The 22,476-nt window shown below is 45.9% G+C and overlaps 1 protein-coding gene across 41 annotated transcripts in view; it reads left to right on the plus strand.

The window, feature by feature from the left end:
- Positions 1-22,476, plus strand: part of LOC119402282 (uncharacterized) — a 330,925-nt gene that overhangs the window by 114,800 nt on the left and 193,649 nt on the right. For 15 of the 41 annotated variants that reach the window (XR_007417204.1, XR_007417205.1, XR_005185719.1 and 12 more), the window contains exon 1: positions 64-189. The exons of 14 other annotated variants lie outside the window; for them this stretch is intronic. Coding sequence is in view for 10 of the 27 variants with exons in the window: in XM_049418568.1 (XP_049274525.1) it covers positions 115-189 (75 nt within the window). In the remaining 17 variants the exon portion in view is untranslated. Of the gene's footprint in view, positions 1-63; positions 190-2,836; positions 2,974-8,981; positions 9,072-22,476 lie in introns of those variants that run through there. 12 more of the 41 variants (XR_005185716.1, XR_005185722.1, XR_007417206.1 and 9 more) reach the window with 5 other exon arrangements.

Here is a 22,476-nt window from a genome sequence, read left to right on the forward strand (position 1 = left end):
GCCACGTGTAGAGTATGCTGCAGCGGATATATAAAGGGTCACTTGGAAGTATTGCTAGTCCAAGAAGGCTCTAATTAAAATACTTCTACGAGCACAGTTTGTTCTACGACGTCAATGGCTCCGCATGGCCCCTGGGTATTTCTTCTAATTGCTATAGTTACACCTCCAAACTTCGCTGCTGAAAAGAAGGTACGTTAATTACCTAATATTCCTGGTGCAGACTTTAGGTGTTAGTTACCATAAGCGTGGCTAATCTGATGCCGAATATATGCATTTAGTTGCGCGGTATCAGGAATACGTGTTATCTTTCGCATATTTTACCGTGCGACACCATCTTAATTTTGAGACTGATCCGAATATCTGCAGACGAAACTTGTAGGTGGTCGATCTTTGACACCGATGTTTCTGTTCATTATATAGAGATGCTCTACTCGAATGTAAAGAAATACGGCATTCCTGTAGAAACCCTTACATAACCAATTGGAGCGAGATTGCTCTTGCATTGCACAATACAAAAAGTGTTGAAGTAGCGTACTTTTGCAGCAGACAAAGGAGGCAGTTTGCTGTGTTTACACGAAAAGGAACAGTACTTTCAATCAATAGCATGGCGCGTTTCCCTTTAGTAGCACGCAAACAAATTCACTAATTTATTGGAAATAATGTGAGCCGGTTTCCAAGAACATGACTAGAGAAATTTCTACTACACTCGGTCAATTGTTCCGCTGTCGGCTATTCCGACAGCAGCGATTTGTTGCATAATGAATTTGTGGGCGTCAGTAAGAAACAATATCTCAATAAGAGCTGTCAATTACTTCATATGAACTTACAAACTGCGAGCCATTCCCCTCCGCGAAGGTGAACTACCAGCCAATCTGCCTATCGCACGACATAGACGTTCCAATGAATTTCGAACAAAACTTATCTTGGTTTTTTGTAGTCGTAGGAAAGAAAGGCACCTACACGCATTTATTGGTTTTTTTAGTGGTCTAGGATGTCCATGTCCGCGTCATTCGCCCCATGTGCATGCTCGGCATGCTCGGCGGTGACGAATCTGCACAAGCCACACCTCCTCGGGTTCGAGCGCGCTGCCGTCTCCGATGTTGGTGAGAGCGGCAGAAATGATGGCGGCTTCCGTCTCCCGACCGGACGCAACGCGGTGTGGCAGCAGTGGTGTAACTTCATTTCAGTGCTGAAGACATTGCTGTTGTCCCACGCACGTTTATACACCTCAGCGGCATGGAGGGGTGGTCAGTGATGCAGGCCATCGCACATCATGAGGTGAAGCCCTCAAAAGTGCTGACTGTACTTGTACGCGCTCAGCCTGCAGTCTATTCTGTCGAACATGACGGTGTAAAGCACGCAGACTTGACACACATTTTGTTGCTGAAAGCAGTGCTGACGGTATTGAGGTCATGATCGCTGAAGCATCAATCATGGTGTCTGTTCAGTTTGAAGGCAATGTGCACACTTGGTCCTTGGTCCTCCGACGGCAACTCCAGCATTCCCGGTAGTAGTACGCCCAACGTAAGCGTTCAAGGTACAGACTCCTCGCCTCTTAGGGTGAACGCGGCTCAGCGTGGCTGTGCTCTGCGGAGCACGAGTGCATCGCACCGAAGCGGCGCAGGCGAACAGGGACGCGCTGTTCTTGCTGTATTTCACGATGTAGCAAGAGCGGCGCGCATCAGTGCGGTAGAAGGCGGGCCAATCTCTCGTGAGTGCCTGCGTCAGTTCGCTTCATTGCATGGCCGCGCGAGATGCATTGGCGCTCATCCACGCTGAGCCGTGTTCACCCTAAGATTTGCCGAGTCTGTACAATCGCCCGAGATGGACGTTCACCACTACCTCGGGAAGCCGCGGGAAACTAGCTAAGCGCGTCAACGGAGCGCGTGCGAGGCAGCTGATCGGTTTATTGATATCGTTGGGCTCAAGTCTGGATGACTACTGCACCCTCGGGTAGCAGGCACAAACTAGCTATACGTTCACGGGCGTGAAAAATGCACGGAATGCTAAAGGCATACAGCTTCGCGGAACAAGTGAAATTTTCTCCTGCTTGGTATAGAGACGGCACAAATTAAAAAGATTCACTGCTGCTTGTTTGAATTCTTGATGTGAATGAATTACCTAAAGTAAGTTTACTCATGCTGAGCCTTCGCATAAAATCTGCATATTCTGTAGAGTGGTAGGGCATGCCACGCTCCTGTCCGTCGTATAGTAGACGAATGTTGAGTTCTGCCAAACCCACTCCTACGTTGACCGCCAACTGATTTCCCTTGCACCACCCACCTCTCCGAAATATTGTTACAATAAACACAGGCATGTTACTCAAAATTGACGGTGAAAAATATGATTTTTCGTATGTAATGGCTTATTATCAGTTTGTGCATAATTAAACTTCTACAAATTGTTCAGTTTGTAGCCACACCTAGTACTATTGGTGCTTGCTTTTGGCACCTGCTGGAAAATATTGCTGTAGTTATTTTTACAGCTCCACTGAAGAATCTCTCTGGTCTTCCCGGCACCACGCATGAACTGGTCTGGCCAATCGCTGTTCCTTCGCCTGCTTAAGCACCGTGTATCCGATGTAGTCTCCCGCCTACCTTTGCTAAAAGGCGCGATCATTGCTCGCTTATTTCGGCTTTATGTCTAGATCGTATATTCTTGAGCAATGTAGCTATTTGCGAGAGTTGTTCGAACTTCTTGATAAAAAAAACAGCGCTCGTGTCATTGATTCTTTCCTTCTTTTGTATTCCTGTGTGTGCGCTCTTTTATGATAACGTATATTGTCGTCTCTGTTCCACCGACTGGTTTGCATTGCAAAACTGGCAATACCCTAAAGAAGGCGCTGCGCTTGTGGGCATATATGGCTATACAGTAGAAGGAATTATTGCGCGCAACTGACGTCGCTTTCAGAATGCATGACACGTCTCCGGCGTATTCAGACATTGAAGCCAACAAGCCAACGGCGCACCAAAGGTGAGAAACAGTATACTAAAAGTTTCTATGAAGGTTTCTTAACGAATGACGGTTCCTTCTTGATGCAAATAAATGGTGGCATTTACCTGTGCAAATTATGCCTGAGGAGTAAAAAGTTCGTTATCTTTAAGAAATTGCAGTAGCTGAAACGGCGTCTAAGTGAAATTAGGCAAAGGTTGAAAAAGTTGGAGCATGTTTCAAGAAATCAAGAACGCACTGTTTGTCCTATAGCGTATTTTGTCGTCGTTTACTCCTGAGATATTGCGGACCTACATAATTGCATCGCACCTAACGCAGGCAGTCGACTGAATAGCAGGTTATATAGCATGCCTTCCTGATTTGCAAATGTCCCACTGTCTTGTAGTAATTTCCATAGACTTACCCGTTTGTTTGAAATGGTGTCTACCTTGCTTCAGTTAGGCCATCATGAAGCGGGGACCTCATTGCCACTGGGTCATTGCCAGAAATTGCAGCTCAAACTGAGGCACACTGCTGTGTTCATTAAGTTCATGACTCATGAGTGAAGGAAAAAAGCATGGTTTGCAGATGCAAAGTGAAACGCACGATAGCTTACAGAGCATGCACCGTAGATCTCATGGTCGCACAAGTGTCCATCTCGCATCTCCAGGCGCATCTTCCGGAAATGAAAGCTTGAATTTTTATTTTAACAGAACTTTCTAGTTTTTATACTTATTGGGAAAGAATGGATTGCCTAGGCGGCGTGACGATAATCATTTTGGCCTGTCAGTCCGTGATGTATGAAAATAAAAACAGAAACCACATATTTTCTCCTTTCAATTTTGCATGCACCATGCTTTGGGGTAGTAAGCATTTGTTATCATAGCAATGAAAATTTTAGCAGAAAGTTTCAGCATGCGCTTACTCAAATTTCGCCATTTAAATTCACTGAAACCGAAAAATGTTTATTAGAGAAATATGATATAGCCTATAAAGAAACAAAAAGATCAGAGAGAAAAAAAGCCACGATGTCTCAAGAACCTGTATCGAGCCAACGTGGCACCAACTGCGAAAAAATATTGCGTCCTAAGCAATTAGATAAGAACAGCAGTAATTCAAGTTATACAAGCAATCTCTCCATAACTGCGTATGTATAGCTTTTATTTCAAGGGTTCCTCAACCACACTTCGTGCTTGGTAAAAAAAAAACAAGTACAGCAGAGAGCGGGCCCTGCTGTGAACACCTCAGCCCATTCTTGCTGTCGTGCGCGACAGGGAGAGTCTACATTGAAGGGCGAAGTGGCCATTTCCTCAAGCGTACTCGCTTCGTACCGAGGACCAGCCTCACTCTCCTCAAAGCTGCCGGCGGCTGCTGCATGGTGTCAAACAGTAGATTGGTGCTATTGCCTGAGAGATTGCATAAACCAGGAGTAATATTGAGATCATATTGTCACGGGGTCATGACGTCGACGAAGGTAGCAGTCGGCGTGTTCAGGAGGAAATTCTTTATTTGGTCGACCTTGTGGCCGGGAAACTGAAAGTCAAACTACAGCAATGCAGACTGTACACTGATAGCGGCGAACAGAGCGTCGGTCGTCGAAAAACTGAGAAGCGGTGAAGCGCGTCGGCATTTACACATGTGCCGTCGAATATACCAACGCTATCGCTGCTTGTAGCGCACGCCCTAGAATAAGCTCGAGTGTTCGCGTCTTGCGCGCAATCTTAACAAAACGATCTACAATAATAACGAAGGTTCTCGAAGAATGAGGCGTGGTTTGCGCTGAGCCTTGCGTGGGCGAAAAGCGAATACAGCAAAAGTAATAAGAAGAAACGCACGTGGCAATATGCGCCTCTGCATCGGGGTGGCGCCAGTGGCCGGCGCCGCACCCTAGAGGTGCTTCCGCGCAACGGCCGTCGTTTTTATTGCGAAACAACGTCGTTCTAAAGAACTTCTCGCTACTTCGAGCAACCACCTCCTCGTTACGGCTCTAGCATTACGTCCAGAGGTTCTGAAAGCCGTTCATGACTACCCGACGTCCAGAGGTTCAGGAAGCCTTTCATGACTACCCGACGGCTGGACACCTTGCATACTGGCGCAGGCTCACGAGCATAGAAGAAACTACTAATTGTCTTGCCTCACTGCCTACGTCGCCCATTACGTTAGTATTTGCCGATACTGTCAGGGATGGAGGACACCACCGAGTAAGCAAGTCCATTGAACCAGCTCGTCCGACGTTCCATCACATTAGGATGGACATGCAAAAGCCGTTTCCAAGGTCGATTTCCGGAAAATCGTAAAAACCAACTTCCGCACCTGCTATGCCGAAACAAACGACCTGCCCAAAGGCAGCGCTGCCGAGGTAGCCAGCTTCTTCGGTGAGAACATCACCCGGCGTTATGGCGCCCTGTAGCTCTTTATCAGTGACAGAGGTATGACATTTACTGCTGACGTAACTCATGTGATCTTCAGACTTAACAAAAAAAGCCAGTGCTGAATCACTGCCTGCCACCCACCGGCCAATGGCGTCACCGAGCGTCTAAATACGACCATCGCCGACATGAAAGCTTGTCATTCTTCCGTACGCTACCTTCGAATACAACACGGCAGTGCAACCAACGACTCAGACAACGCCATACATTTTGGTCTACGGCAGGAAACCACAACGACGCTCGACGCTATCTGCCGAACATCACCGATGAACGTCTCGACGTTGCCGCGTATTTGCAGCGCGCGGAAGAAGCTCGATAGCTTGCCCGCCTGCGCGTCAAAAATCAGCAGACGACCGACAGCAGCCGTAACAATCTTCGGTGACGCTGCGTGGAATACCAGCTCATTGGACCCCAATAGGTCGACGTGGGCTCAGCGAAAAACTTCTTTGACGTTACCTGGGGCAACAGCGTACTTCGACATCCCGGCGCATTGTGCTTCAAGGTTGTCCACGGCGGCATTACCAACTATCAGCGGCGCCGGCCATGCCCCGAAATCGTGCATGTGGTACCCCTAAAGCCCTTCTATGCGTGCTAGTGAATGTTTCGAACTATGGTCAGGGGGCGGAAACTACCTACACCTCTCGTGGTGCACGCTCTCTCATGTTGATACGCTGCGGCAGCGCCGCTTCCACCACTGGCGGCTGCCGGGTATCCAACTTGAAATAATTCACAAACAAAACACTTCTACATTACGTCACTCGTGAGATCTTCAAGTAGAGAGAAAGGACGCGAAACCAAGAGGTGGAGGGTTGCCGCGGAAGCTCTCCTTTCCCACTTCGCATGCAAGCGGAATGTGTTCACGCTCTCTTGAAGGTCCACTGGCCGCTCGGGCGAAGCGGCCATTAGTTAAATTAAGTTAACTATTCTTAAAATTTTTTGTTCGTGTGTTGTGAAATGGATTAACTAAGACTGACCGATTTCTCAATAACACAAAACTCGATCAACACAAGTAAAATTGAATTTTTTTAGTCACACGTTTCATACTAAAACACAGACATAGACGTAGTGTGAAAGTTTCAATCTGCAAAACAAGCTTTAATTCACAAATGAAATATGCACATAACGAGCAAGAATTCAGCCCGGAATATCCGAGCCAATGCGAAAATTATTAACACCATGAGCAGGCTACGTCTTACTTGACTCAATCACTTCTGTTATGACGGCGCGCATATTTTTCTTGCAGAACTTGAGTACCAAACAAGAAAGAAGTTCAGGAGAAGAGGGAGGCATGAAGAGATGAGAAATCGTTGAACAGGGAGCGCCGCTGGAGACAGCGTTTCGGCAAGCTGACTTGTCTTCGTCGAGGCAGCAGCATTGCCTTGACGAACAAAAGTCCACTTGTCAAAACGTTGGCTCTAGCGACCTTCCCTATTAAACAATTTCTAAAACACCAATGAGTCCATTACGCGTATTTCAGGGGCAGTATTGGAAGTAAAGGCCAACAAAGTTTCTAACTGGCTGCATGCATTTCCACGAGCAGGAATGAATTGCATGCCAAAAGTAAAAGATGAACAAATTGTGTAGTAGGACCAACACGCATTCAAACCTTTCATTAAGCGTATTTTGCCGGCAGCAGGCAGGCTGTCGTCATGATGAGTTAGTCTAGCGACACTGCGCTTTTGTCAGTCCAGTCAGGCTTGCAGAGAAGTGGGTTTACTCATGTACTCATGGAAAATGAATATCTTTTAAATAATGGACCCAGATACTTGTGCTCACCCGTTGTCACTAGGAAACCTGAAAACCCTTCGTGGACTGGAAATTAACACACCGCAATGCCGCGAAAAACAATTGACGCCCCCGTTTAGCCATCTTCGTCTAATGCATGGGTGACCTGCTCGACGTGGCTCACTGCGGCTTCTGTTCGCTGCGCGCCACATCAGTTTTATCTTTCCCGTATTGACACACCAACCGAGCGAGATAATCGAGCGCGATTCAAATTGCGATATCGCTGAGTGAGTGGCAAGGGTGAGCGGAGGCAAGCGCTACGAACCCAAGTCAACCAGTTTCCGCGCCTTGCCCAATTTAAAATTCACAAAATAGGAAATAAAAAGACAAATAAACAAAAGAATAGCTCTTTCCTGTTCAACAAAATTTCTCTGTTTGTAAAAACTCATGAAAGACAATAAATACGAACATCCACATCAACCTCACTTCGTTCAGCCAGATCTTAGGATGCCCGGCAACCGCTACGAGCGTGCATGTTCTTGAAACCGAAACTGGCGCTCAGTTTCCGGGGCCTGCTGTAGTGTCCAGTGGCCTTTGTATTTTCCACATGTGCATGCATACGTTTATTCTTTTTTTTTTTTGATTCCTTGTTTTTTTTTTCACTGGGGGATTGCCGTGCACCCCATTTCTTCAATTTGTTATGAACGGATCCTACGCACAAAAATTGTGCAACATTTGGCACAGGTAGCGCAGCAGTGTTTGGGAAGCTTCGCGATTGTTTCATATTGTTTTGTTAAGTTACGTGCAGGATGCGACTGGTAAAATTGATTCGAGAGCTTAAATATATGAGCACCTGCGAAAACGCTGTAAGGTTCGATGACTGATGCATAAAAAGCGAAGCATTCTGTGGATGATCAGATTTCTGACGACCGACGTCCGTACTTGCCGCTTTCCCTGCATTTTGAGTGTTAGCAACTATCCTCAAATGTCATCGCGAAATGTCATCAAGAAATAAAGCAATGAAGTGCAATAATAGCGAACGTTGGTCTAGTTGGTGGTTCATGCTTGGGATGTAAAAACAGCGCAAAAAGTAGCTGCGGAAAAGGTACCTTTTTCAAGGAACATTTCTCGGTATGTGCCTGAAGTAGAGCAAATAAGATGCGTGTCGGATTGTATAGATGTGTGCACTCAATCGTCGTTGGCTAGGCGAAGGCTCTCCCACGACAAGTTGGTCGTAGATTTTTTGAGGGGAATGGGCTTAGGGTTTGTTTGTCGGGTAAGGAAGGAATGTTCGTGGTCATGAAAGAGGGCGTTTTCTATGAAAAATCTGAGACAGCCGTATTGAAGAATTTCAAGAGTGGACGTTAAAACAGGGAAGGTGAAACAGCAGGCTATTGCTATGCTGCAAGATAGGAATCTGTCCAGTCTAGTCAGTAGAGTAAAAAAGGCAAAAGAATTAAACTTGCAAGTTTTTTTCTGAGTGAAAACCCATAAACTTAATTCCCCGTTCAGAGCCAATATATCAGAAAGAGGAAGTTGGCTGTCTGAGATGTCGACTTACTTGCAGATGCACCTGGAAGCCCTCAATGTAGTCGACCCTTTTATAGTAAAGAACTCTGAAGGTGTAGTAGATTTTCTCAGAACTATTAACCCGGGTTCTTGTCCGGCATTCAGCATCGACATTGAGGACATGTTTTACTCCTTACCGCATGTTGAACGTCTGCAGAGTGTTAAATCTTGTGTGGTTGAGGACAATAATGAAGTTAAGTTCGTTAACAGTTGTGGCGTTTCCTTGGAAAGTTTTCTGGAATTGCTGATGTTTTACTTGCGGTCAATGTGTGTGGAGTGGAAAGGGGGCGTTTATGTCCAAAAATCTGGTGTTTGCATTGGATCTAGGGTGGCACCAATTTTGAGTAATATTTTCCTGGGACAAGTCGACAGGTCCGTTGCCGATAAATTGAACAATCTGTCTTGCCACATTTTTCGGTATGTTGATGATTTCTTTATTGTAATTAAAACCGACAGTCAGTATAGCATGAGAGCTGACATATTAAACATTTTTAAGGAGTCTGGCGATGGGCTAAAGTTCACCTACGAGCTGCCTGTAAAAGGAGAGCTTCAGTTTCTAGATATTAGACTGCAGTTTCACGAGGAACATTTGTGTTGGCGGTACAAGCCTCGACCCGTAAAGGGTATCTTGCCCTTCACCTCAGGCCATTCTAAGATAGTTAAGTCCGGCATTATTTATGCTGCGCTGCGGGCTGCGCTCCTGAAAACGTGCACGCATGCGTTGAAAGAAAGTTTCCTGAGCCAGGTTGAGAGGCTGAAGTTGGCGGGCTACCCTAATACGGAAATCTTGAGGAGTTGTCAAAAGCTAATCAAGTGGGTTAAAGGCGTAAGTGATACGCACAGGAGAACAGAGCGCGTGCGCAATGAAAAGAAACCGGTAGTGGTACCCTACGTGCACAAGTTTTCACATTGCTTGAAAAATGCGGCCAGTAGGTATGGGGTACGTGTAGTGATGTCCGCTCCCAATAAGTTGTCCTCTATTTGCTCCCGCGTGCATAAAATAAGTTCGGGTTTACGAAAGACCTGCTCGTTCTGTCGGGAGAAGAGAAAAAATAGATATGTTCAGTGTAAATCGTGTGTTGTATATAAGTTGCCATTGTCATGCGGGGGGGTTTATATAGGACAAACCGGGCGGTGCATTAACGTGAGACTAAGCGAACACTTAACCTCATTAACGGCAGCTGACGGGTTGCACTTGCCAGCTCATTGTAGGGAGTGTGGCTGCCAACCTATGGCAGGTAAAGCCACTTGTTTGTTTGGGCATCGGGACAAATGCACTAGGGAAGTGATGGAGGCTTTTTTCATTGAAAGGGAGGGGGAAAGGTGTGTAAGTAAGCCGCCTGTCGCCCTTGGTGAAAAGGAGGTTCGGTACCTGGGTTCAGCGCTGCCATGTTAAAGTGATTATTAGTTTGTTATGGGCTGTTGCGCATGTTTTTTGGAGAGTATGAAGGTGGTTTTTTGCTTTTTCTCGGTTGTTACACACGTGTTGATGTTCACAATGATTAGGCGTGTTTCGTACTTTGTTTGCTATGCTGCGCAGACGCCTTTGGTTTGCCACGTGACCGGGTCGAATGCTTGATATATGTGCGTGTGCTTTCCAATAAAGTTTAGTTGCGAGAATCAGCGCGGTGTCGTCTCTTCCTCTGTCCTTGTCTATATTTTGCGCTGTTTTTACATGCTAAAGCAATGAAGACATTGTTAAAATTTCTAAAGGCAACAGACTTACACGAACAGCTACAGACTGATAGGGATGTCGTATACCGCACGAGACGGCGCGACTAAGAGGTTGCATTTGCGCTCCTACTCTTATTCTGTCTTTGTCATATCATCTTTTAATGTTCCTCATTCATGTCCCCTTTGCAGGGTAGCAGAATGGTTATGCTATCCTGTTTAACGTCGCTGCGTGTCCACTGTTCCTGCGTTTCCACTCTCTTTTGTTCTTACTATGGGATCATATGAATTCGTTTTACCGACGATGACGTGGTCAGGGAAAAGGAAGTGCCTCGTGCTATGGGGAAATAGAAGAAGATGGAAGAAAAAGAAGGGACTACGAGTGTTTCAGTCACGGTGGAATGATACCCCCGTAGATGTGTATGTCATAGACAGCAGCTGCGCTTAAAATGCTGCTTGTATGCCAGCGCAGCCGTGACAGTACTATGCGTTTTGGGCAAGCTTGCGGGAGCAATGGGTCACAGCTGCACTGCTACCGTACCTTTCTAGTGCGGCCATGAGTAAGCATACCATCCTGCGGGATTCACATGGTTTACCCTGAATATCAAAGAAACAAGGAAAGCCTTAGTGAAAACTGGAGAAGCTTATGAATAAAAAAGTAATAGCTGACGAAAGGCGCGACAGCTTCGCTGTCCGACGGGTTTCGTGGCGTGTAGACACTAGCTTGAATTCTTTCTTGTGAACATTAGAAGCCGTATTATCCCGACGAGCTGGATTCAAACAGCGTCGTTGTGAAACAATGATATATGTCTCCCGCGGTGTTGTAGTGGTTACTGTGTTCGGCTGTTCACCTGAAGGGCGTGGGTTCAGTCTAGGCCGCGGCAGTCGCATTCTGATGGAGGCCAAATGCTAGAGACCCCTGTGCTGTGCGATCTCGGCGTATGCTAACGAGGACCAGATGGTCAAAATTTCAGGAGCCCTCCAGTGCGGCATGCCTCATGATCATATCGTGGCTTGGGCACGTAAAAACCCAGGTTTTATTTTTACAATGATATTTTTGATGGCATTATGATGTCCATCCATTGCGGTATCGGTGGAAAATCTAAAAACTGAAACAGCGGACAGCCTTTAAATTTCTTTTGTTGAGCCTACAAGTGCTAATTCAATGTCGCCATTGTTCTCAAAGATAAAGTTTTGAAATGAGAACATTGTGATTAGGCTATTTAGAAGAGATTAGTAGCGTCGGACTGCGAAAAGAAATAGGAACCAAGAGCCCGAGAAAGATAAAAGCGAAGGAAAGGCAGGGAGAAATGCGATGGGCGAGTAGGCAGCATCAAAATAAAGTGCGCAATAGTACTAACGGTCATCTGTTAGCGTGCTGCCACAGTCGCGATATGCAGAAATTTTTATAACACAGAGATGTTTAATCGGGACTAGGACACATATATCAGTTCGATAGAAGAAGATTGCTTAATGAAGACGGAGGGTTTTATTTCTGTAAGTGCTCCGTTGATTCCACTAACATGCAACTATACATTTTAAAATCTGTGCATGATGTAGTGCTTTATTTTACGCTATGCATCCGCATGCTTGGACTGCTCACGACTGGTTCACTAAAGATGAAGATGAAAGGTATCGTCATGAAACGGGTATGTGCTACTGTGCTGCCTATCAGAACACTATCCTCATCATAAACGAGTACGTGTCACAAAAAATGGGTAAATCCCACTACTCACCTCCGGTCCACTAAAAATCAAGAAGGCAGCAGTTAGTAGCGGCGGCAACGAGCCGAAGACCCCGACTACGTACAGCTAGATGATACAATGCAACGGGTGAAGGAATGGCGCCTGCGAGAAGACCCCCTGCGACGGAAGACCTGCTTCAACGACGAAGTGCCTGTAGATCTATGGGAAGGGTGAACGCTTGATTTCAATGAGAGGTTCTGTATCTGTAGTTACGGCATCTGCGCTGTGTCTGTGACCGCCTGTGGTTTAACTCGAACCCCTCTGCGCCGAGAATCAACGTATAAACAACGCAGCATCACCTAACTAAAGTCTAGCTACGACCTACAAGCAAACTAGAAACAACCTGCATCACGTAGCTAAGGTTTAGAAGCAACCTAGCAGCAACCAAATTTGTATTCAGAATCATTCGGCTTCACTGTTTAAAGACTAGCGCGACTCAGTGCTAGCTTCACAATTTTTTCCATTCAACCAGCAAATGAAATTCAATATTACGTGTATTTTATTTATCTTTGGAGCCAAAAGATTTTTGGGGAGAGACATCGCAAACTTGGTAAACGGTGCAAAACACCTGTATTTCAGACATTTTGTTTTGCGCAGAAGTTTACTGGATGATAATAAAACTCGGTACATATGAACATCAATATTCAAGGGCTCTTGTATGAATCGTCCTTTTTGGCATGCGCCATTCTACTTCAAGGCTGTGTTGAAACGTACGTAGGTTCCCAAAAACGCCGCAGTTGAAAAATATTTTCTCGAAAAGACATTTTTTATTCTCTCCAATTGAACGAAGATCATTGTCTACCATTCTGCGTAAAAAACGATGCCTTATTTAAATTCTTAATATGTGACTACTCACAACAAACTCACAATTTGGAATCCTAAAAAAAATGTGACCAGCACAGCCTTGCGGCCACACCATTATTATGTGCTGTAAATCGAGTACGGGCTGTACAAAATAATTTTGCGAGACAAAGTTACAAAGGAGATGTTCCAGAACAACGAATTCGCATCTGGGTTGCATGGTGCGGCAAGCATTGTCTTGTGGCGACGGCCACTCAAGGCTGCGGAATGGGACATTACATCAGCGGCAATTCAATTGCCGGCGAGCCCCGCTTGCGCGTGAAAACGACGCTTAAAGGTTGAGTGAGGTAAGGGATGTATCAATGGGAAAAAGTGAAAGCTGCTAATTACCAACAACGTCAATACTTTGCAATGAAAAATGTGGCGGTTATATTGCGGTGAGCGTTTTGAGCACAGAACGCACTTATGTCTTTCTCTGCTGTTATGTGTGAGACCGCAAAATATCGTGAGAAACACGTCGGTTGCGTTGAATATTATATTTACAGACACACAAGAATACAATAATGTACAACTCCGCTGATGCGTTTTGGAAGGGACCGTGAGAAATAAACGTAAGAGCCGGTAAACACAAGAGGAGAGAAACAGGTAAAAGGAAAAAAAACTATTCAGAGGTATAAAATTTCATTTCAATGCCTACGCCTTAAATGACCATGCAACGTTGCGTGGTACATTTACTCATGCCCAATCAGCACGAGATATCTAGTGCCAGCACGCCCGGCACCTCAAGCGATCCTCAAGCGATCCGGCACCTCAAGCCAATTTTGGCAAAACCAGAGAAGTGGGCTGAGAATTTAAGTTTTTTTCTGTTGTTAGAGGTAATTGAAATAGAGACAGTAGGCCAACACTAAGAATAAGAAGAGTAAAGAAATTTTTTGGCGAGCCTGCTGGCACACTTGTCACCGCCCCGGTATAAAGGGGACGCTCATAGCATCCATCCATTCATTCATCCAACGCAGCTTGCCTTTGACCCATTTCTCAAACTCTGCTTCTCCTCAGAACACAAGAGCAGCCAACCCAACGCAACTTGGGCACCAAGCGTCTTGAGTCCCCAATTCTCAAACTCTCTATTAAAGATATTGAGAGTTGGAGCGCCAAGAATCTTGGGACCCCAAGAAGCTTGCGAGATGACAGAGTGCACGCGCACAACCCAGGCCACTCTTCGGTTCTTGCGCTTGCGTTGACCCAAGGCCCAAAAATAAAAAAAAAAAAACTAGCGTGGTTCCCCAAGGCATCTTTTGTTTCCAGCAAGAGGACGTAGACGAAGCGTGGGCCACGATGCAATATGGCCCGCGTCTCGCATGATATTCATTTTGGCACGTGTGGTGACCCGCGCGTTTGACCGAACTTAGCTTGCGTTTGACACAATTGTCAAACTCTGCTGCTCCTCCGAACGCAAGGGCAGCGTACCCAACGTAGCTTGGGGGCCCAGTATTTTGGGTCCCCAATTCTCTAACTATCTCTTTTTCTTGAAAACTGCCGCACGTGGAGTGACCCCTCCACATCTTCGGCCGCGCGGTGGCGTTCTACACATTCTGAAGCCTGCGTTCCACATCACGAGTGGGGACAGAAGTGGGCCAGTTTTAGTGCGCGCCTCAAGGGCGGTTTTCAAACTGAAGTAAAACATAGGAGCGTTGCTTTAAAGCGCGCACAACGGAATTCTCGCGGGTGACACCGCACACGCTGAAGCACTTCCTAGCTCTGCGCGCGACCAGCGTTAAATGGTGTGTAATATTAGCTCACTATTATTACTCTAAGCAACCGCTGGTGCCTGTCCGAGTTGTTTAAAGCGGCGCGCTGCGGAGCGAGGGGTTGAGGATGGATTCCCGGTGATGGCCGGATGTCTTCCCCTCGGCCATCACTTACGGTACCGTTCGGGGGTCCATTCAAGGTGCTCAACCGTACCGAAAAGACCTTCACAGTGACTGTAAATGGCCGCAAAGACGTTGTGGCAATCGACCGCGTGAAACCAGTGTACATGCCGAACTCAGATGTATCAGCTTCACTTTCTTTGCTCATCTCGTCGCCATACATTTCAGGCGCCATTGTTGCAAAATGCCTGGACAACCCTCTCTAGGATGTCATCATCGGAAATGTACCAGGTTCTCGGGACCACACGAACCCAGATAAAAACTGGAAGAAGACCTTGCCCACTCCCGTATGCCCAGCTCAGAACGTAAAAGGGGGCAACACGGAGGATCTCTACTCAAGGCCCGCGGTGGTTCCGCAAAGACCGTGGGGAAGAGACAAGAGGAGGTAATGAACCTCATTGGGGTCTGCGAGCGACATTTCAACAAGAGCTGAAGAATGACAAGAGCTTGGAAGTTTGCCGAGCTAAGGTGGGCAAAACCTTCAAAGGCAAGGAATCAACATCCTGCTCGTTCTACGTACGTGCGCAAGTTCTTGAGCTAGCCCACAAAAACCCGCTCTCCGGACACCAAGGCATCAAGAAGACTACCCAAAGGGTACTGAGCGCGTTCTATTGGCCTGGTGTTCAGGAAGACATCAAGAGGTACGTGAAGTCGTGTGACGCATGCCAACGGACGTCCCCGAAAGGAAAGTTGAGCAAAGCGCCGCATGGCCGTATGCCACTCATAGACACGCCATATGAGAGAGTCGCGGTTGATATCATCGGACCACTCTCTCCAACTTCACAAAAAGGCAACAGGTATATTCTCACGGTGGTGGATTTTGCCACTCGGTATCCTGACGCGATACCACTGCCAGCTATTGACTCAGCAACTGTAGCCGAAGGGCTTGTGGAAATCTTTTGACGTATAGGATTTCCGAAGGAAATTTTATGTGATCAGGCGTCATGTTTTACCTCGGAGTTAATGAAAGAGGTAAACAGTGTACTCTAAATCAAACACCTGAGTTCCACTCCGTACCATCCCATGTGCAATGGATTGGTTCAACGGTTTAACGGAACAATCAAAGAGATGCTTCGTAAACTCTGCCAGGAACAACCTAAGTCATGGGACCGGTACATAGCTCTTCTGTTGTTTGTATACAGAGAGGTTACACAAACCAGTCTTCATTTCTCGCCTTTCGAGCTAATATATGGCCACCAAGTATGAGGTCCACTGACGCTACTTAAAGAGATCTGGACCAAGGACGAGATCGATGAAGAGACTAAAACAGTCTATCGTTACGTCCTCGACCTCAAAGAGAGTCTGTTTCAAACTTTGCAGATAGTGCACAGAGGACCCGAAAAGGCTCAGCGACTGCAGAAGTATTACGATAGAAAGAGTGGTCGCCGTCTTCTTAAGGTGGGTGACCGAGCTTTGGTTCTTCTTCCAAGGAGCCACAACAAACTACTTATGCACTGGAAGGGATCTTTTGTAGTCACAACCCAGAAGAATGACTTCGACTACAGGATTGACGTCGGACACACGAAAAAGCTGTTTCATATTAATATGGTGAAAAAAATATGAGGAACGCCTACCGAACGTACCTGCACAGGCCTCATCGTTCATTGTGGTAGAAGAAAACGTGACCTACAATCCTGTACCAAGTTTCACCGTGGAGAAAACTTCCGGGATTGAGAGCATTTGGAAATCATCTGCTCTCAGTTCAGACCAGCTTCACGACCTACATCATCTCCTGGAAGATTACGAGGATATTTTTTCTTACGTCCCGGGAAAGACAACCTTGTTGCAATTTCTTCTTGAATTAACGACAACGGAGCCGGTTAATACGCCGCAATACCCTTTACATTTCGCCATGAAGGCTGCTGTCGAGAATGAAGTGGCCGATATGCTCAAGCTCGGCATAATCGAACCCACGGAATCACCATACAACTCACCACTTGTTCTGGTCAAAAAGCCAGACAAGTGATATTGAGCATGCATCGACTTCCGCCGCATCAACAGTGTGCTCGTTGCGGACGCAGAACCGATCCCAAGAACCGACATCATGTTCACGGAGGTGGGAAATAAGAAATATTTTTGAAAACTTGACCTGACGAAGGGATATTGGCAGCTGCCAATATCCCTTCATGAAAGATTTGTAAATCACTGGCGAGTCAAACATGACACTTCAAGCCAACAGTACGTCCAAAGCAACGGGAAGAAGACAGGGCTGTCCAAATGGCAACCAACATTCAGAGATCATTTCATAGCAGAGCCGTTTCGAACATCTGCTCGGGCTGTGCACCTTTAATTCGGGGTCAGGATTATCAGACAAACCTTGGGAGGCTGCCATGCGAAGCAGCAGGGAACTCAACAACTAACTTCTGGCAGTGCAGAGCACCCGGCACATCGCCGAGAGGTTCCAGCTTCCGGCACTTTCCTGGGTGGAGCCACCTGGCTGAGCTAGCGGGACCTGCAGTCGCGTTCAGCTTGTGCCACTTTTGGACCACAATAAAGTTCTCACTCACTCACTCACTCACTCACTCACTCATTTCATAGCACAGCGCTATTTAGCACACAGGGCTGCACCAGGTCAGGAAAGACCTGATGGTCTGGAAGCTGAGTACAAACGTGCCAGTGATGCCAAAATTGTTTATGCCTACATTGAAATGGCGCACTGTGTACAGGCGACGTAGCAAGCCTTAACGCGAAAGGGAGGCAATGAATTACAACAATTGCCACAAAGTGCGTGAGCGACTGCCACTACCCAGAGGTACCTTGGTCCAAATTATGAAAGGGGCTCAACAGCAAGAGTGAATCCTTGGACCTGTACCTGAACCAAGGTCATACAATCTGCAGTCGCGGGAACGAATCCCAGCCGCGGTAGCCGTATTTCGAAGGAGTTGTAATGCTAGAGGTCCGTGTACCTAGGTTAAGGTGCACGTTAAACAACCCTAGGTGATCGAAATTAACGATTCTCTCCGCTACGGCGTGTCTCATAATCTTATCGCGGTTTTTGGACGTAAAACCACACCCAATAATAATAATAATAATAATAATAATAATAATAATAATAATAATAATAATAATAATAATACCTGGGGTTCTTTAACGTGCCCCTAAATCTAAGTACACGGGCCCCAAACATTTTCGCTTCCATCAAAAAATGCAGCCGCCGCGGCTGGAAGATGGAAGAGGGTGTTTCCCCTTGTGTGAATTGGGCAGTAGCTTTTATCCTGTATTCTAATTTCGCTACATCACCTGTTCATTTCAATGTTTGAGAGAAAATATCGCATGCTGCCATCTTCTACCTCACCAGAGTGCGAAACATTTTACTGCGTACAAACTTCGGTATTCGGTGGCAATCCCCCTTTTTTGAAGACCTAATCGAGAGGTATATGCTAATATTGAGATTTATTAAATTTCATCAGCCGTAACCTTTGGTCATTTGTATCTTTCCCAAATATATTGAGCTATTTTTCTAAGGTGATTCAGATATCTAAATCTATCAACTCTTTCCTATGTTTAACATAGGTTTTTGGAAAGATCATATTCCTTCCTAATCTGCTTATTCTCCATTGTGCCCTCAAGTAATGGCTGATCGACATATTGGAGCATTGCACTTTCCCCACTACACTCTAATTCTGTGTTATTTACAGGCAGATTCATGGCTTCTGATGTGTAACATCTGAACTTGTTAAGATGTGCACTTGCATATTTGAACCGGCGTCAGCATGCCCTATCTAAAAGTATTTTCGTGTATCTGTATTTGCTTGAGTATGCCTCTGTTCTAAAGCATTTCATTGTCATTTGTCTGTGCTTCAATATCAGAAGTGATAGTGCCATGAGTTTGTTTGATCATTTTTGCATTAGCAGTCACATTTTCCTGCGATGCTCCGTCTGCGCACGTGTGAGTTTGACTGTCTGGTTTATGGCATCTATTATTTATATGCTTTAGCGCATTGTGTTTTGCCATTTGGTCCCCACCTTTTTGTATGTTTTTTGTGAGCGTCATCACTGACCTCAGTCCTTGTCTGAATAGTGACTTTTCTAAACGCTACTTTATTATTTGGTTAGCCCTTCCCCCGCTTCATTTTACCAAGATCTTTATGCATGTAGCTTTTGGGAATACTGAATGGCGTTTGTAAGTTCAACACTATCTGCATGACGTTCGATCCGCTAGGCAAAATCAAAAACTTTAACCACTATGCACTTCCGTGACAATCTGCACTGCAGTTGAAATTTTCTCCGATATTGTTGTTTGTTCCAAGCTCCCACAATATAAGCTAATCAAAGATTTCATTGTCATGACCTAGAAAAGGACACAAAACGTAGCTGGGACGCTGCCAGCTGTAAAGTGTTTTCCTTTCTTTGTACACGTTTGTGACGTTGGTCGCGTTGTAAGATGCAAGATAACGCGTCCTTGCTGCCACATTGCTGGCGTTTAAAAACGCCGCTATACCCCGATGACTTACGGGACTTTATTAAAGAAATGCTTTATTGTAGCCGGAGTACACGTCTTAACTTGATGCAATGAAGGAAACACTGCACCCAATGATCCTGCAGGCAATATGTACATAATGAAGCTATCTTTTTGAGCCACTTTTCTGTATTTCAATTCACGCCCACTTGAATGCGTCATTATTCTTGACGAAGTACACACAAGTCATATAGCGCAAGACCTAAAGTGTGTCTGATATTAACACCGGTGTTAATGCAGTAGGATACCGGCATTAAACTTAAGAGTAAGTAAAGAATATTCATCAAAATAAGATTTGTATTGTAAGATATATTGACAGTTGCAGGAAATAATCTCCACCCTCCCCCCCTCCCCTCAAAGCAAATTTCTGGCTACGCCACTGGTTATGGTAGCGGCTGATGTACAAATTTGCAATAGGGAACGAAATGCACATCCCAGCATTATTCATACGTCTGCGCTTAGTGATCTCTAGCAATAATACACACTGCACGCCGCGTGCAGAGGAGAGAGCCTTCAGGGGTGTTTGAGCATAAATACATTTAGCGACCGTACGACACTTTTTTTTTCTTTCTCCCTTGAAAATCGAGTGCCCCCCACCATCGCCACTACAGGCCCGCGTTATCTTATCCAATCAAGGGTAAGTATCGCCGCTTTCGTTGCGCCGGTTCTCCCACTCACGAGATCGTTGTACTTCAACTCATTACGCTTCCCCGTTTGCCTTGAGGCAACGACCCCAGCACTCAAGCACTTTTCTCGCTAAACGGGGCGAGACTGGTCATAACTTGTAAATAAAGGTCGGTCTACACTTTTCTCATAAGTCATTAACAGGTGCGTGTCTTGCCTCTATTGAAATGAGATTCCAACATTATTAACATTAACATCTGCTACCCAGGGGATAGCTAATTATAGAACAGGCTTTCAGGACTCACACTCACGCACGGTGTTGGAATACTTTAGGTGGAGCGTCGGCGCGTTGGAATGAGGAGAAATCGGGGACCTGTTTCCTTTTCTTGCCGAAAAGAGGCGCGCGCGGGATGATGGCCGCCTGGCTATACCCAGCGCAAACCTGACGCTTCTATCAATCGGTGTTTTAGCGTGTTTAGCGATATCGCAAGGTCCTGTGAGGATTGTGTGGTATTGTAATATCATACACATAAATAAAATATAAAGACTTAGTAGCGTTTTATGCATGACGGTTCGGCATGCGGCGTGAACCTCATATACACCACCTTTGGCCTCGGCAACACCATGGCCTAGGCGATCGTACTCGCACGCTGTCTATAAACGTATAACTGCAGATGCGTGACGCGTGTTGAATTCACCCTTCATTTGCCCTCGAAAAACTGATGTATTTGCGGTCAGCATCATATAAAGAGCAGGTATCATATGTAAGGGGCATTTCGCATATGAGATAAAGTGACCCTACAGAATCTTACTACGAACCGCTCATTTGCAAATTCCGTAAACATTTGGGAGAAGACGAATGCTTTATTGTAATGGAATAGAATTACTCTATTTCGGCCTTTCGGGGCGTGCACTAGCACGTGACGCGCCGCTGTCACGTCGGAAAATACAGGATTGAAAGAGAATGCAATAAAGAGGGCGTCAGCTTGAGATCGAATATGGTATTAGCAGGAGCGGCATGGTACTTGTATCCTTCGACTTCGGCAGCCATTCCCTCAGCACAAGAAATTGTATTCGCGGCCACGAATGCAGCATTAGACCCGTGCATCTCTGAAAACACTACCGTTTTCTGGCCATTTATATTTATTTTATGATACGCCCAAGCTGCAGTTGGCGGAGTGACGAATTCAGACTTTTTGAAGATATCACCAGTACCTGGTTCTGCATCTGGCTAGGACACGATGGCATTGGTGCTGCAGTTGGCAGTGGTGGCGCAGAAAGTATTCGGCAATTCCGGAGAGGGCGGTATCACTGTCGGAGCTCGACTATCCAGTGATGACACCTCGATAACAGGAGTGAATCTCCACCACTAACACAGCGTTTCTTGGCAAGAAGGCAAGCAAGGTTCGCAGCTGCTTTCATTTCTTAAGTCTTGGTTAGGTGGCTCGGGCATCCAGAAAATATTGTTGGGATGGCGTATTTTGCCAAAGCCACCTTCCTCGGCGCACTCACAAGAACGTTTCCTTTACATAGCGTTTCCCAAGATTTGGCATCAATGTTTTTTCACAAACAAAATCTGTTTTTTTTTTTTGCAACTCGCGATCCTTCCGTGGCATAGCATGTCGCCACACTTTCAAGCGGTCACTATCCTTCGGAACAGCGAAAAGGGAAACTCTCTCCGTGCACGATTTGTAGCCCGAGTTGCATCGCGGTAAAAAGCATTTCTTGCCCATCTGGACAATATAAGTTGTGTAAATAAGAACACGATGAACAAAGATAAGCCATTTCAAATAGGCTAGCATTTGGGTGGCAGACGTTTCCACTGGCGAACATATGTGCGCGAATGGGGCCTCGTCTGGTTTGGCGAGTTAGTTATAACGGCTCAGACAGTGATGTCACGGAATATGGTGTCACTCTCAATTCCTGTCATTCCCGAAAGAAAAACTGTAAAGCAGATGGTAAGGACGCTGAAAAGGAAACGACCACGACCATTTCACGTTTGTGCACCCAGAACAAGGCATGAAGTTCTACTTCTGCTACTGCAACAAACAGCATGTCTGTGACGAATAGCGAAAGGCACAATCAGAAGGCCACATGGTGAGTCATGATGGATTTGACCGTTAAACGGACGTCAACCTTGATTACCACGCGCCAGTCAGCACGTGTAAACGTTGCAAAAGCGGCTGCTTGAATCGATCCGATATGACGACAACCCATGAGAGGAATTTCTAACCTACCATTGTCAAATGTGTCCCTTTCTTCTGACAACCATCATTTAGTGAAACATCAACGTCCCCCCCGCCCTCGCACACACTTTCTCTCGCTGAGAATACCTTGTATTTTTGACTAACCCAGTTTGGGTTCGCCACGGTGGATCAGTGATTATAAACGCAGTTCGTCACGGCCGCCTCACCCAATTTGCCACGGTGGCCTAATTTTTGCATGAGCTAAAATATTTTTGAAATTTGTGTTCACATATAAACTCATTATCGCTGTTCGCAAAAGCTATATTTCCTATGTGCTTCCATCTGTTGGCTACCGCCAGTGAATTTTCTTGATGTTGTGCATTTACTTTCAAATCAGGGTGATGTGTG

The sequence above is a fragment of the Rhipicephalus sanguineus genome, chromosome 8 (assembly GCF_013339695.2).
Source record: "Rhipicephalus sanguineus isolate Rsan-2018 chromosome 8, BIME_Rsan_1.4, whole genome shotgun sequence".
Lineage (NCBI taxonomy): Eukaryota > Metazoa > Arthropoda > Arachnida > Ixodida > Ixodidae > Rhipicephalus > Rhipicephalus sanguineus.